At 40.4% G+C, this 15,709-nt stretch overlaps 1 protein-coding gene across 10 annotated transcripts in view; it reads right to left on the bottom strand.

Annotated features, from left to right (window-relative positions):
• ASPH (aspartate beta-hydroxylase) overlaps positions 1-15,709 on the bottom strand; it is a 221,978-nt gene that overhangs the window by 149,078 nt on the left and 57,191 nt on the right. For 7 of the 10 annotated variants that reach the window (XM_049633353.1, XM_049633359.1, XM_049633356.1 and 4 more), the window contains one exon: positions 1,834-1,926. In XM_049633353.1, the coding sequence (XP_049489310.1) occupies positions 1,834-1,926 (93 nt within the window). Of the gene's footprint in view, positions 1-1,833; positions 1,927-12,198; positions 13,146-15,402; positions 15,445-15,709 lie in introns of those variants that run through there. The other 3 variants (XM_049633360.1, XM_049633361.1, XM_049633362.1) reach the window with 2 other exon arrangements.

Below are 15,709 nucleotides of genomic sequence, written 5' to 3'. Positions count from 1 at the left end.
AGCTCTCACATGCCTCCCCAGAATCACCAGCTACCAGCACTGGCTTTGAACTTGGTGAGTGCACCAGGCTGTTTCATCTTTCCATGATTCCATGAGGCTCCTGCTTTCCTCTGGGAGGATTAGTAGAGGCAGAAGCTAGATTACAGTGAACTAAGAACTGAGTGGAAAGTAAGGCAAAGAAAGCAACTGTAGATTCTTTTTCCAAAAATCTGGCTAGTACGGCAAGAACACGGACTGGAGGCCAGATAGAAAGTACTGTAGAGATCGAGAGGGGGTTTATTTTATTGTGTTTTAATGAGAAGTATGTACTTATATCTGTAGAATAGGTAGACAGAGAAGAGAAAGAACCCAAAAACCTAGATAAGAGAAAGGTTGAGAAGGCAACATTTAAACTAAACCAAACACTGCCAAGAAGTTGAAAAGGATTATGAGCTGAAAACTGATGGATTTAGGACAAGTGGTCAGATAATATATATTTATACATGCGTGTACACACACACACACACACACACACACAGTCTCTCTCTCTCTCTCCATATAGAGTAATGTTAACAAAAATTTTAAAAGGAGGGGCATCTGGGCGGCTCAGTTGGTCAAGCGTCTGACTCTTGGTTTCGGCTCAAGTCATGATCTCCCAGGTCGTGAGGTCCAGCCCCACATCGGGCTCTGTGCTGACAGTGCAGAGCCTGCTTGGGATTTTCTCTCCCTCTCTCTCTATGCCCCTTCCCCACTCATGTTCCCTTTCCCAATAAATAAATAAACTTTAAAGGAAAGGAGAAAGCAGAAAGAAATAGCACAACATTTCAGAGTAGATATTACCTTTAAGAAGCATGATTTTTAAAGTATAACTTTATTGAGTACAAAGTAATGTTTGAGATGCTAAATCCAAAGACACATTTAAATTAGCACTTTTGCTCCAGAGCTAGGGTAGGATTGCAGTACTTCTAAAGAAATGGGAGGGAGGCAGTAAATTCTCCTGGAATTATGATTTGAACAAATAAAAAAAATCAGAGAAGCATACTGATCTTAAAAGGGAGAAGAGAAAATCACACGTTATTCATCCGCGGTGATAAAAGCAGCCACAGCACTTCAGTTGCCAGTAAACATGGAGTGTCATACCGAACACTTCCAGTAGGTGGCGAAATGAAACCAAATTTTGGAGAATTATTAGGTAAACAGAAAATGCGCAGAAATTAAATAGTACTTTGTAATCAATATCACCGCATAAACAGGAAATGCTAGTAATGGATTCAAATTTCATTTGCCAATTGATTCACAGATTTTAGGAGTTTTCATTCTGTGGGTCATAGGTGCTTGGGTGACTTAAGGAGGTATTTAAATTAATCTGTGAGTTCATGTGGATGTAACTCCAGGCCTCACACGCCATCGTATGGAGGTCTGGGAAGTCTCTGATGTAGAAAGGAGACTCCCGTATTACAAAGAATGGGAGCCCATAGGCCTCTTCTACTAGACCATGTGACAAACGGCAAAACTCGTGTAACACTACATGTCTAATGGTACTTTCATTGTAAGAAGTTCTGGAACTGGAATCAAGAAACCTAGCATTTAGTTCAGGATGTTCTAAACTGTGCCATCTCAGGCAAAAAGCACCCATCTGGGCCTTGGATTCTTGATCTCAAAAATTAAAATTGTCCTGAGTATTTTAGTAGAAAACATTAAGTTTACTGCAAAATCTCAGAAGAGAAGAAGAAAAAGCACTTCATTATTCCATAAACACTGTGACACAAATTATGGGTAAAACGATTCTGGAAACTGCACGCTGGACACCTGGCAGGCCGAGGCCCATCGGGTCAGATGTAGAGGTGAGCTTACCTGAACCCTCGGAAACCTGCTCCCCCAGCCAAGGGTATGGCTCAGCTTCTTCCGGTGGGACTGTTGGCTTTGAAGCAGATCTTTCTTTAAGGCCTGCATTTTTAGTCACAAAGTTAACTTAAGTTTTTTTTTGTTTGTTTGACATATTAAACCAGGAAAAACAATATTCTCAAACACTTCATCCATAGTACAAATAACTCAGTTTCCAAGACTTTACTACATGAAAATGTAGAAATGCTTAAAAACTCAAGTAGGAAAACAGTGTGCTCTTTAACTTCGCATGGGCCTTCAACATCTCTTTACCTAAGTTAACCTTTCATTTAAAAACAATGAAACAAAAAATCATTGCTTCAATGTTCACGAATCTCTTAAACAGTCATGTCTGAACTTGCCAAAAGAAGTTCAATAGTTCAAGCTCCTTGTGTTCAGAAATGATTAATGAATTGCTGCTTGAGCTCTGAATCCAGCAGTTAAGACAACTAAGCTACACTTGAACTTTGGTATTGGTTTGTATGCCATATTTTGATTTATGTATAATTTCTTGAAACCTATAGTTAAAAATGAGAACAAATCAGACATAACTATTTACAACCTTCTAAAGGTACCATTTACAATCATACTATGCTATAAGGAGCTAAAAGATATGAAAACAAAGTTTTTTAATGTCTTAAGGAAAATAAAACATCAGGGTAAATTAACACGAGAGCTGATTTCAAAGTCAACACCAGTCTAAAATCTACCAGACCAAATTAATTCTTTGACATTTTATATGTGAAACATTAAAATAAGTCCTCAACTGAATACAACCCTTTAGAAAGCTAAACAGGGTTCAAGAGTCTGTCGATTCCACTTCCCAAATCCTGGCTCTTCACGACCCCCAGTGAGACTCTTGTACCAACAACTGTTCCTGGAGGAAGTGGGTTGTGAGTCTAGAGTGAAAAGGTCAGTACAGAATCGAGAGGCACTTTGCCAACGTTGAGCACTTCACACCACGTCTAATATACATCCGCTACTGTAGTCTGCTAAATTCTCAGTGTCTTTTACTTGCTTTTTGATCACACTTTTCCTTACTGTTCCCTTTTTATGTCTTTATTTTTCTCTCATGGACAAAAACACGATTCCCACCTTCTTCTCCCCAATCGTAAAGAGAACAAGACAGAGATACACAGGACTCTACCTCACCATTTATATTTGTTTGAGGTACTTATGTCCCATACTATTTACACGAAAAGCCTAAGGCTATTACAACAAACACCAACGGACACAGTTGTGTTCTACTTCTAACTATATAGGGACTTCTAACAAAGGGTATTTAATACACAAGTAACCACGGATCCCAAACGTTCCACTTCGGGGCGTGGCGGGTAGAGATGAAGGCCTTGTTAGTAAAACACATCACGTTTCAAATTCCAAGTTCAGGACTGAAAACTCCCGTGCTCTTTCGCCTTTAAATAATCCATTCTTGCATCTCCCAACAGTAAATGGAACAGGTATGGAACTATTACTCATTGCTACGTTCTGCTGAATGAACAGGGTAAACCTTCAGAATCCTGTAACTTACCTTGGAACCCTGAGCACCTCAGAACATACCTGGCACGTAACAGGTGCCTGGTAAACAGCTCAGGGGCTGAACACACCCCCCAGTGGGGCTGCTCTGCCGGTACCGATGACTGCAGACATCCTCTGTGGGACCAGGGCTCCTCAGCTACACTAGACAAGCGAAAGGTGGGAAAGGGGATCCGAAACAATTTCCTACTACTACCAGCAAGGAGATTCCTATCTGGGCTCTAGAACCCACTGCTGCAGAACCAGGGGCCTAATTTGCCCGGGACAGTCCCAGGTTAGTCTGTTGTGCTAGTGTAAGTATCTTGCCCTCAAGAGCATCTCACTTTGGATGGGAAATCACGGGTCATTCTTCACTGATCCTCTAGGTAGCAGGGTTTCAAATCGTGCTCCATGGGTTCGATAAGCAGGGAAATATTTCCCCACCAAACAACAGAGACTTAAACTGCCTGAAAGCCCCATTCTTATTGGATTTTGTGAAGTTTCATTTGAAAACAACTTATGATGTGAAAAGTGTTTGAAAACTACTAGCATTGCCAGTATTTAGCCATGAGGTTCTCCTCATTGTCAGCTTTCTCTACATCAACTGGAGTTATTTGTCTCTAAAATTGAAATGGTAAAACCACAGGAGAAAGCAAAAGCACATAACAAGAGAAAATACTGTGCAGTTTCCTTTTCTGCCCCAAGTGGCAGTTGAGTTCTAAATTTACCGATACCTGGTCACAGCTATTTTTCCAGAGGTGAAAGCAGTGCAAAAATAAACAATATTGTAAACTTCAAAAAAGCTGAGGATCAAATTAACACATATCCTTCCCCAGACCCCTAAAAATCTTTCTAAAAACAACAACAACAGCACACACTCTAGACTAATTATTACTTTGATAACTCATATGGAAGAATTAGCCATACAAGCTTTCATTTTGGTGTTTCCAGAAATTATACTGCCACCCAAATCCATTTTAGTCCACGAATGAGTGGCAGATACAGGTCTCATATAAGATTTCAGGTCTCATATAAGATTTTAAGGCAGAAAGTAAACAAAATATTAAACAAGAAAAAAATACACATACGGTCAATTCAGAATCAAAGGAAAGGTATTCAAATTGGATTTATTGTGAGGTACAAATGGCAAGGAGATCGCACTGAAATAAGTACTCAAGGTTACATTATGAAATGACTGTCATCAGTGTTGACGCTCCTGGGGCTGCAGACAACAAAACACGACTCACACTGGCTCGGGGGAGGAGGAAATTCACTAGGTACTCTCAGGAGGAGCGCGGGGGTGAGCGGGCTTGCTCTGGGCGCTGGCTGGCTTCACCCTCCCACCGCCAGTCGGGGCTTCCCCCGCGGCAAGCTTCTCTCTCGGACCCCAGGGTGTCCAGAAGCAAAGACCCACCTCTTGCTCTGCCTCTCTGGGGCTTGAGGAAATCTTTCCTAGAAGCTGAAGCTTCCAGCAGTCTTCTCCTTCCACTTAACAGTCAAACCAGAACCCACGTCCATTCCCACGCTGGCAAGAGTGACAGGACGGCCGTGGCACCCGCGAGTAACTATCTAGCTGCAAGTAACCACACCAGCCCCTGCGCAATTTGAAAAAGCAACTGTTTCCCTTAAAAGACACCTCGTTTTCAGTTCTTCGGGCACATCAGAAAAATTAGGAAATAAAAAAGTGCCTGCATTTAACAAACATAAAATTTTCCTACAATTGTCATTCAAAATGGAAGCTATAAAAGGTGATGTGAGTGCTCTAAATCAAGCATTCATAGCAAATTTGATTATGTGACACAGTTACCTTAGCCCAACATTCGCTTACTTCATTCCCTGCTACCCCAGTACACCTGACAGCAATGGGAAATGTGTATTTTCTTCCCATAAATACGCTAACAGTTTAAAACTTACTAAGTTGCATATGGCATTCGTTCATTCATTCAACAATTATTTGGCACCTACTGATGCAAGGCACTGTTCTACAGAAAATGAGAACTGAAAAGCCCTACCTCTTACAGGGAGGGAACGATTTAAAAAATAAGAAACATGAAATATTTAGAACATATTAGATGGGGGAAGGCAGGGGGCAGGGAGTGCCAGGCCATCAGGGAGAGGAGGAAGCCTATCTCCAGCGAACTGATGAGGAAAGGACTCGTTGATAAAATGTGAACAGATTCCTGAAGGCAGCCAGGGACGTGGCCCTGTGACTCCCACTGGGGGAGAGTACTCCAGATGAGGCTCCGGACCAGCGAGTACAAATTCCTTGGCTGGGGGTGAGGGGTGTGTGTGCAAGATGCTGGCAGTGGGGAAGAGCCACAGGGCCCATGCAGCTAGAGAGGAGTGAGGGTGTGCGAATCCGAAAGGCCCTGGGGCCACCGGATCGTGGAGCTATTCACACTGACTGAAAACGAAGGATTCGTTTTTTGTGAAGAATTCTACACAAACCACTTCCTCGGCAAAATGTGGGAAAGAAAGAACCACAAATAGTGTTGTGCTTCATAGGACTTCAGGCACTTAGCCCATAAAAGCTAAGACATTTTAAAAAACTGGTTTATCGGGGTGCCTGGGTGGCTCAGTTGGTTGAGCGTCGGACTTCAGCTGAGGTCATGATCTCGCAGTTTGTGAGTTCGAGCCCCGCGTCGGGCTCTGTGATGACAGCTCAGAGCCTGGAGCCTGCTTCTCATTCTGTGTCTCCCTCTCTCTCTGACCCTCCCCTGCTCATGCTCTGTCTCTCTCTGTCTCAAAAATAAAGATAAACATTAAAAAAAATTTTTTTTAAATAAAAAAATAAAAAACTGGTTTATCAATCTCTGGCATATGATTCGGTAGTGCACAGACTGAAGGAAATTTTGGTCTCACCGACCCAGGTTACACCAGCTGCCGTTATTCAAGGGGAAGAGCTCAGAACTGCTGCTTCTTTAAACACAAGTAGGCTAATAGTATATATCAATATATCCCAGGAATAATCCTAACAGGTACAGGAACGTGAGAAATACTCCGGAAAATCAACAAGCCAGAAAGATGCACATACTGATTGACCGTGCTAATTGTCGCTGTTGCTCCTGGCTTCTGTAATCAGCAAACACAGATCTTAGCAGGCATCCCAACCTCAGCCCCATCAAAATTCTGACACTGCCAGAAACCAGAAGAGCTGCCCCACGATATACAGTAAGAGCCATTCCAGATTCAACGCATCTTCACACGACTCAAGATAGAGACAAGATTGCAGGGACAGGATGACCTACACCTCGAAAGAATAAAACTGCCGAAAGGGTTGCTAAGAGCCTGGGTTTCAGGGCCACTGAAGGGTCTCCACAAAGGCTGGAACGGAGTGGACTCACGTTAACACCTGCAACGCGAGATGGCCCCAGGAGCTCGGGTTTGTGAATCAAGAGGGCTGTCGCTTGTTTCCCCTGGAATCCCATCCTGGGCACATTCCCACCGACAGGACTGGGTTTCCCCAAGTGTGTAAAGGGAACACAACTACCTCCTCAGAAGGGTTTTAAGAATTAAAGGAGATAATTTAAAACCAGCAAATACACATACATTTTTTTCCACAAATTAATTTCTCCCTTCATTTCTTCTAAAAAAGTAAATTTACCGGGGTATCTGGGGGGCTCAGCCGGATAAGCATCTGACTCTCGATTCCGGCTTAGGTCTATGATCCCACGGTTTGTGGGTCAAGCCACGCATCAGGTTACGTGCTATCAGCGGAGAGCCTGCTTGGGAGTCTCCCCCCCCCCCCCCCCCCTTCCCCCCCCTTTACCCCCTCTAAAAAAAAAAAAAAACCAAAAAAAAAAAAAAAAAAAAAAGAAAGCGTATTTACCATCTTCCCTGCACACACGCACACAACATGAACACAGCCACCAGCAATTTCCAAGGTGGTTAAAGCCTACTGCAATTACTGCAGAAATGCCTAAGTTTTTCTTTAAAAATTTTTTTTTAATATTAGTCACCAGTATATACAGATCTGAAATATTTTTAAATGATCTGTTTTAGATGCTCATCATCCAATAAACACACATTGAATGCCTGTTATTCTCAGCCACTACTCTGCTAGGTACTGGGCATAAATCAGGCTGGTAGAAAGCAAAATCCAGGAATGAAGTGAAGTAAGGAGCATGGCAAAGGGAAGACACACAGTCCCACCGCCTGGGAGGATCACAGAAGAAGTCAGTGTAGACGTGATGACTTAGCTGGATCCTGCAGCAGAGGTGGAAGGTGGCCTGCCACCGAGTCGGGAACACATTCTAGGCGAGGTGAAGAGCGGGAAGTGGTGGCGACAGCTGGCTCCGGCTGCACTATTTTCTTTCTCAGCCCCTTGTTTATTTCACGTTTCACCGCAGGGATGGCAGTCCCCTCGTCACCTGTATCCCTGGTGCCTGGCACAGCCTGCTATGCTGCAGGCACTCAGATTATTTGTTGAATGAATCAATAAATGCAAAAGAGAGATGACAGAGCACGTGGCTATTTATACCATTGTCACAAGGGACACAAAAGCTTTGTATGTCTTCCTCTAACCTCTTGGGAAACAAGAGAAGTAATGCTTGAGGCCAAGGAAGAAGTAAATGACAGAACTCTATGAGGTACGGATGCTAATACAGAGTGATAAATACTCACAAAGTGAAATCAAATGAGGTATGAAATGAGAACAAAGAAAAGTAGGTAACTTCATGCTGTGCAGGGCTTACAAGATTGAAGCTTTTGTGACAACTGGTTTCTCTATGTAAAAATGAATTCCAAACAGGTAATAAACATCTAGGTCACGTGGTTTTATCTTCAGGCAAACAGAGGAGGAAGGACAAGAGGCTGGAGGCTGTCACTGGGTATTTTTTCAGATTACCCCAAACAAGATTTCCATGAGCAAAACGCTTACAGATCTGCTACACAACACCGCTCCCTTCAGTTTCCGAAGAACAAAAACTTTCTCTTCAGCTAGAACCTGGGGGAAATGAAATGCACAACGTGCCAGCTCTTTATGCATATGCAATACCAGCTAGTTCTCACAGCCACCTGAAGGAAAGGTTTTATCTTCAGTTCACAAATGAGGAAACCCAGTATTTCCAAGGTGCATTTTATAGTGAAACAATCCAAGTTATCGATCTGGAGAATTGTCACCAATGGAGAATTATTCCAGGAGAGGGGAATAGTGGAGGACAGAGGAGAAAGGAACCAAAGCCAGGAGATGTAGTCCAAGCCATCAGACCCATTTCACAGAAAATGACTCTACAGTTAAAACAGTTAAAACTGAAAATCATACTTGTGTATGACCTTTATCTGTTCTTTTAGTGGAAGTGTATATAGGGAGTCCTTATTATTCACATGATCACTATGAGACCCTGAAGGGACGGAGTTGTATGACTAAGGAGGTCATAACACTGTAAAATATTTCCTACGAATCAGTTACTTACAGAATTAATCCTCCTGGATTAATTCAATCATTCATGCTCATACCAATTTCTTTATCAATTTCTCCCTGACTGTGCAACGTTGAGAAGACAGTACATACACAATGCAAATCACCCACAAAGTAAAGCTGAAAATCTTGTAAAAAAAACTAGTCGGATTTCAAAAAGTTGGTTACAAATGATGTTAGCAAAAATGAAAATTCACACACAAAGTCCTTAACAAATGAGGCAGACATTATTGTGATGTCACAATACGTGAAGAAAAAAAATCAATGATGATAAAGTGTTTCAAAAAAAGGAATCTGAGTATTGAAGACTAAAAAAGATCCTTGGAATACTGATAGGCTCTCAAATATTTCTGTAAAACTGGCCATCTTTACCTTTATAGCGATTGTGACACTCACACGTGAAATACTATCATACGATGTTTGGAAAAATGTGCCAGGAATGTCATTTTTTGAAATTTGAAGTATCATCTCATAGTGTAATTTAAACAGAAATTTTGTTTGTGATATGACAAAATAAACTTACTTTCTTAGTATCTCATTTTCACTCTTCAGGGGTTCTTCTGGCTCCCAGGTACTTTGCATTAGGAAATTTTTGTCCCTATGTTTAGGCGGCTTTTTAAAAAGGACAACCTTTCTAGTTTTAATTACCCTTAGATAATATGAAGCAGCAGAAAATAGAAATAACTACACACCAAATTTTAAGATGAGTGAAACTGAGAGTGCAAGCACCGTTTTAAGCCCATTAAAAGCTTCTCCCACATGAAAGTTTCAGGTGAATGGTGAGGGCCAATGCAGCTGGGTGAAGTGTGACCTCAGCTTCAGAAAATTCAGTTGCAGCCTTTATTTGCTGAACAAAAGGGAAGGAAAGAAAAAAGAGTAAAGAAAATAAATCCATCCCCAGCTCACAAAAGCTCTCGAAATATATTGAAATGCATTCAGTAGAGACATTTCCATTTAATTCTTGAGCTGATATGCAAAGGAAAGCTATAGCAGAAGATATTTTTTTTTATTAAAAAATTTTTTTTAAAGTTTATTTACTTTTGACAGAGACAGAGTGTGAGCATGAGCTGGGGAGGGGCAGAGAGAGAGAGGGAGGCACAAAATCCGAAGCAGGCTCCAGGCTCCGAGCCATCAGCACAGAGCCTGCCGCAAAGGCTCGAACTCACGAACCGTGAGATCATGACCTGGGCCAAAGTCAGACGCTTAACCGACTGAGCCACCCAGGTGCCCCAGACGCAAGATATTTCTAAGCGCTTTACTGAAGAGCAACAGGTAACGTGAACACACTCATGTTGATTAGGTTATTCTAAGACTTTTTTCCCCACTCACGTTCTTAGACTTCAGCATTTATATACTTCATCCTGTATCACTTTTGTCCTTCAAAACCCAAGGTAGAAATTATTAGAATGCTCTCAGTAAATGCAAATGTAATGACCAGCCCTTCTCCAAGGAAGGGGGGAAAAAAAAACCAAAACACCAATCTGTAGAAACATTAACACTTAAAATTTGGGACATAAATTTAAAAAATCAATCCATTTATCTTAGCAGCATGATCTAACATCAAGATATGTTTTTAAGATGGTGTAACCTTTATGTGTGTGATGAGTATCTGTTCTGCTTCTTGTTCTGCTCAGTGCGCAGTTGGAGTGCCCCTCTTCTCCTCCCAGACACCCTCTATCCTGGGGGAAACATTTCATAGGGTTTCAGCAGGACCCAACCCAACCCCCAGCCACAGCTTTGTGCACAGGAGCCAGCCTGGGAGGACTAATCCCCGACTACAGGAATGGTCACAAACGGTCACCAGGTCTAACCAGGCCCGGCTGCAATTCTTCCGGACTTTCCTCCCAAGCCATTTCAGAAAACTTGCTCTCTGCACTAGGACTGCGCAACTAGAAAGATGCGTCTGGAGCTTTCTGAGGGCCGTCTTCTTCATCAAATTGTAGCTACTCTATATAGAATAAAGTCCAGGGGGGCGCCTGTATGGTTCAGTCGGTTAAGCGTCCGACTTCAGCTCAGGTCATGATCTCTCAGTTTGTGAGTCTGAACCCCGCGTCGGGCTCTGTGCTGACAGCTCAGAGCCTAGAGCCTGGTTCTGACTCTGTGTCTCCCTCTCTCTCTGCCCCTCCACCTCTCTCTCTCTATCTCTCTCAAAAATAAATCAACATTAAAAAAAATTAGAATAAAGTCCAGGAAAAGCATCAGCAGAGCTAAGACTCGAGACAAAAGCTAGGAAGCAACAGGTCTGATGATAGGTCCGTATTTGGGATCTATTCACCTGAAGCCAGCCCCTGTATCCACCAACCAGATGAGTCATAAAATGCCCTGTGTGGCTTACAATGTTCCGGGAATCGATAAAAACAACGAAACCCTCACTACAATTTCTTTGGGCCGTAGTCCTTGAACAAGAAAATAATAGGACTGGATTAGCTACAGCAGGTATTCTCTAGGATTTCCCCCTCGCTGTGTACTTCTGTCAGTGGGAATTTCTGTCAACTAAATGTCCAAGTGCTTGATTTTAAGCAGGAAAGGTGCAAGTATACAAGAAAAAGGTGCACAGTATTTTTGGAAACACTTGCACTGATGCTTATTCATTTTTTATTTGAAATGTCTTCCATTAGGTCAAATTCTCTGGTTTTCAGCTCTTCATAGACAAAGTTGAAGAATTATTTAAAAAAAATAAATAAAACCTTTGTGGCAGCACTTTTGATTCTGTTACAACAAATCAGGTTGCTCTTCTCTAATTCATAACTGAATCTCACCAGCGGTTACAATTAAAGATTTAAGACTTCACACACAGGACAGCACAAACCATTTGTAGAAATGTACTCTTACTGAAATTTCATTTTATTAAATATTTTCTGATTAACAAAGTTCTGACCTCTAGTTAGATCTCAAATTTGCAGCGCCTCACAAATGGTAAACAATGATACAATCAAACATGGAAAATGTATGCCGTGTTCCACCAAAATAACTATAAAACCGTGCGACATAAAATGAAAGTATATCCTAATTTGAAACACGTAGTCTTTTCGTAACTCTTCTGGGTCTGTAAAGATACCATAAATAAAAGCGCTCTAAAATTGGTCTTCTAAATCAAGTTCCTTCTTTTATTCACAAGTGTATCCAGAGTTCTTAGAGCAGTGTATGGGACACACCGGAAGCACTAAGTATTGACTGGGTGACAAAAGAAGGCGGGCAGGACTGGCAGGAAGAAAAGAGGTTGAGGAGTGAGGAGGCACGGAGGGATGAGGGAGGCAGGAAAAGAGCCAAAAAAAGACTGAGGAGGAGAGACCTGAAAGGAGGGAAAGGGGAGGAGAAGGGAAAGGAGAATCCAGGGAGGAGACTGAGGAGGGGGCAGCCCCCCCAAAAACAGGGGGTGGGTGGGTGGGGGTGGGCGCCTGGGAAGAGGACTCCGGGGGTTGCCACAGGAGCCTGAGGGGAGGGGTGGAGAGGTCGGGAAGGAGAAAGGAAGTGGAGAAGGAGAAGGGCAGGTGAAGAAGAAAGGAAAACAGGGAAGCCAGAAGGGAAACGAGGAAAGAAGACAAAGAATGACGGGAGAAAAGAAGGAAGGGAGAAAAGATGCTCCTACCTGAGCATCTGTCATAACTGAAGGCCACTTGGCATGTATGTACTATGCAAAATCTTAACGTTCTTACTCAACTCCCATGAAAGTATTCAGTCGATTAATAAATTCACTCCATTCATATTATATACATTTATCTGGATACATGATCAATAAATTAATAAAAACAGAAGCTATTACATCACATTTTTATTACACGGTTTTTACAAGCTTCTTCTTTTAAATTGAGAAGCATGAGACAGTGTCTCTAAATTTCAAACAACTTCCTTACTGAGCACCAACAAATAAACTCAACGGCGATGGGACACATCTTCCCCAACCGGTGCAATACTAAATTTTCCAGGCCCTTTAGCAGCAAGTGACGATGAGATTACCATTTCCTGGGATGATGACATTACAGCTCTTAGTTCTTCCTTTTCTGGTTATTTCCCTTTGCCAAGTGTGCATGTTTGCTAGAACTCCTACCTTCCTTCACGTCATCTTTGTCTCTGGATGCCATTTTACTAGAAGTATCCTTTATAGTTGTCGATTTTTTCCTACTTTCCTTGGCTTTAGCACTTTTGTCTAGGCCCACATTCTCCTTCTCTCTGGGCTTTTTACCCTTAGGAGACTCTTTCCTGGATATATCTGCATCGGTAATTTTCTTAGCCTTCCGGTCATCCTCCTTTTCTTTCTTCCCCTTTTTTCTTTCTTCGCTCTTACTCTCCTTCCTTGACTCGGGTTTCTCTTTTTCCTTCTTGGGCTCTTCCTTAGTGAGTTCTTTAACTTTCAGGTTTTCCAATCAAAGGAAAGAAAGTTTATTGAACGCATCTCTTAATTCACAAAACAGTAACTTAGTGCAAACGTATGCTCTTTATCTCTCCACACACATGAAGTGTTCATTCAGAAAGTGCTTTAATCCTCTAGTTTTCAATCGGCTAAAAACAGATGCAAACCTCTACAAAGTATCCACTATCAAAAAAATGCCAGAAACCTGCCATCCTATTTTTCCAGTGGGAAGTTATGACTTAAGATAAAACTAACATGCAAGATTATTAAAATCGAGTCCATCCATAAAGGCAGTACTTTGCACAAAGGGTTAGCAACTCCCATTTCACAACTGTAATGACATAATTAAAGGAACACGGCAGCATTACAAAAAAAAATGTCCGTAACGTGCAAGTATTCATACGAAGAGAATTTTAAAACTTTTAGTTCTAACAAAAAGTGATGCCCTTAAAATATTTGTGCTTACGAGCCTTGAAAATATAATGCACCAATGGAAAAAGTAAATGCCATTTAATTTTCTTAGCTAAGAAAAAAAAACCCATATTCATGAGTATGAAATTTTAAGTTCATCACTTACAGTGCTTAAAATGACAAGTAGAATTTTTTGCCTGCTTATATTCAACATTATGAGATCAGTATTCCTTTAAATATGTTTTCTTGTTAATCTATGTAAAGCTGCTCAAGCCAACATGTTGTCCATCCATGCTCATAGGCGAGAGAGCAAATAAATGGAACATACAGGTAATTCCAAATTTCATCTAAAACCAACCCGTTTTCACCCTGTTTTACATGAAGTGTAACAGAGCTGCTTCTCTCTCTCTCATTAGGAAATTTTAGCTTCTCACTCTCTCATTAGGAAATTTTAGCTTCTCACTCTCTCATTAGGAAATCTTAAGAGAAGCAAGGTGCTTACTGTATTATACAGCATGTAAACAGAAACAAAGAAAATGAAAGATTTCCTTTAATAAGATGTGGAGATGTTTTTGCCCATCAAAATTCACATAGCACAAAATGTTACTCAATTCTTCCTGAAAATCTTGTTAAAACCTTCTAAAAATACAGAATAACATTCATAAAGAATCAACTGTCCAAATCCTCACCTACTTCAACGCTGTTTGTAGAGTAACAGACATAATGTCACTGCACGAACACACGTGCACTGCTCTCAGATCTGGTTCTGCACTTTTTACAGCATTAAATCCTTACTGCTGGATTTGCCTCTTCAGTTCGAGAAGTACAAACTATACTTTATTGGGTACTTATTTCCTAATTACTGACATAAGAATAAAATGGCAATAATTTTTCTCTTCCTGGGAATTATTCAGGTGGAATACGAAGTGAAAAACGTTTCAAATTCCCTAATCTTAAAATTAAAATACAAACTGCAAAACCCTGCAAGTCACATAGTCAAAGTCTCACCTGTTAATGTTTTACCAAAAAACAAAAAAACAAACTAAAAACACGAGAGGCCAAGCACTTGAACATGAAAGAATATTGCAAGTTTGTAAAGGAAAACCATGCACTGCTCCCATGCCCCTGTCCTTAAAGGACATATATGTCCTATATTTATATTTACTTTTGTGTTTATATTTATATTTACATTTATTATTTATATTCATATATATTTATATGTGAACAAGAGAAACCACAGGGATATAAATAAAATCAGGCTGTAATAATAAGCTGTTAGCCTACATATAATGGTTGACAAGTCTACTAATTTTTAAAGAATTAAAATATGAAAAGACAACAAATTCTATAGCAATGAAATACAGACCTCCAGATTATAAATCTATGTTTTCATTTCATTGAAAACTAGAAGTTTGCTCACACTTTCTCTGATTATGCTCTAAGATACAATGTCATCCGAGCTTTTGAAGAAATGAAATCCATCAGTGGAGAATTCACCTTTTTTCCCAGAAGTCATTAAAAAATTCAAACTAACAAAGGTTTTAGATTACACGATAGCAAGTACAGAAGTAAGTTTATATGTAAGAGAACAATATGATATCATCATGTTTTTAATATCAAGTCTGTTATAAAAGTCTTGATAGAGTAATGAAGGAAATTACTTAAAATTATAGGCTTGAGGCAAAAAAATTCTTTAATGATGCCTTAATAAAACTACTTATGACCAAAGGTGCAACGCAAACCAAAAAGCATTAGTAGCTGCAGTAACATATCTAGAAAATGTCATGCATCTTCAAGCATTAAACTTGATTCACTCAAGGCTAATTTGAAAAACAGAAAATACCTTTAGCCTTAGTTTTTCTCTTGGCTACCCCACCAGGTCCTTCTGTCGGTATTTACAAGATGAAAATAGGTTATAAACAGAAAATATTAAGGGAATTAAAAACTAAGTATCTTTAAAAACTAAGCAAATAAATATAGTCAAAATCAATGCCTCTATTAAACAAATTAAGTTAAACTTACCATTCAAAAAACATACTCCTTCAACATATATATATATATATATATACACACACACACACACACACATACATATATATATACATTTCATACATAAAACCTTACTTTCACTATAGCAAAAATGCATTATA

The sequence above is a fragment of the Panthera uncia genome, chromosome F2, assembly GCF_023721935.1.
Source record: "Panthera uncia isolate 11264 chromosome F2, Puncia_PCG_1.0, whole genome shotgun sequence".
In the NCBI taxonomy this organism is placed as follows: domain Eukaryota; kingdom Metazoa; phylum Chordata; class Mammalia; order Carnivora; family Felidae; genus Panthera; species Panthera uncia.
This window is presented reverse-complemented; position numbering and strand designations above follow the sequence as displayed.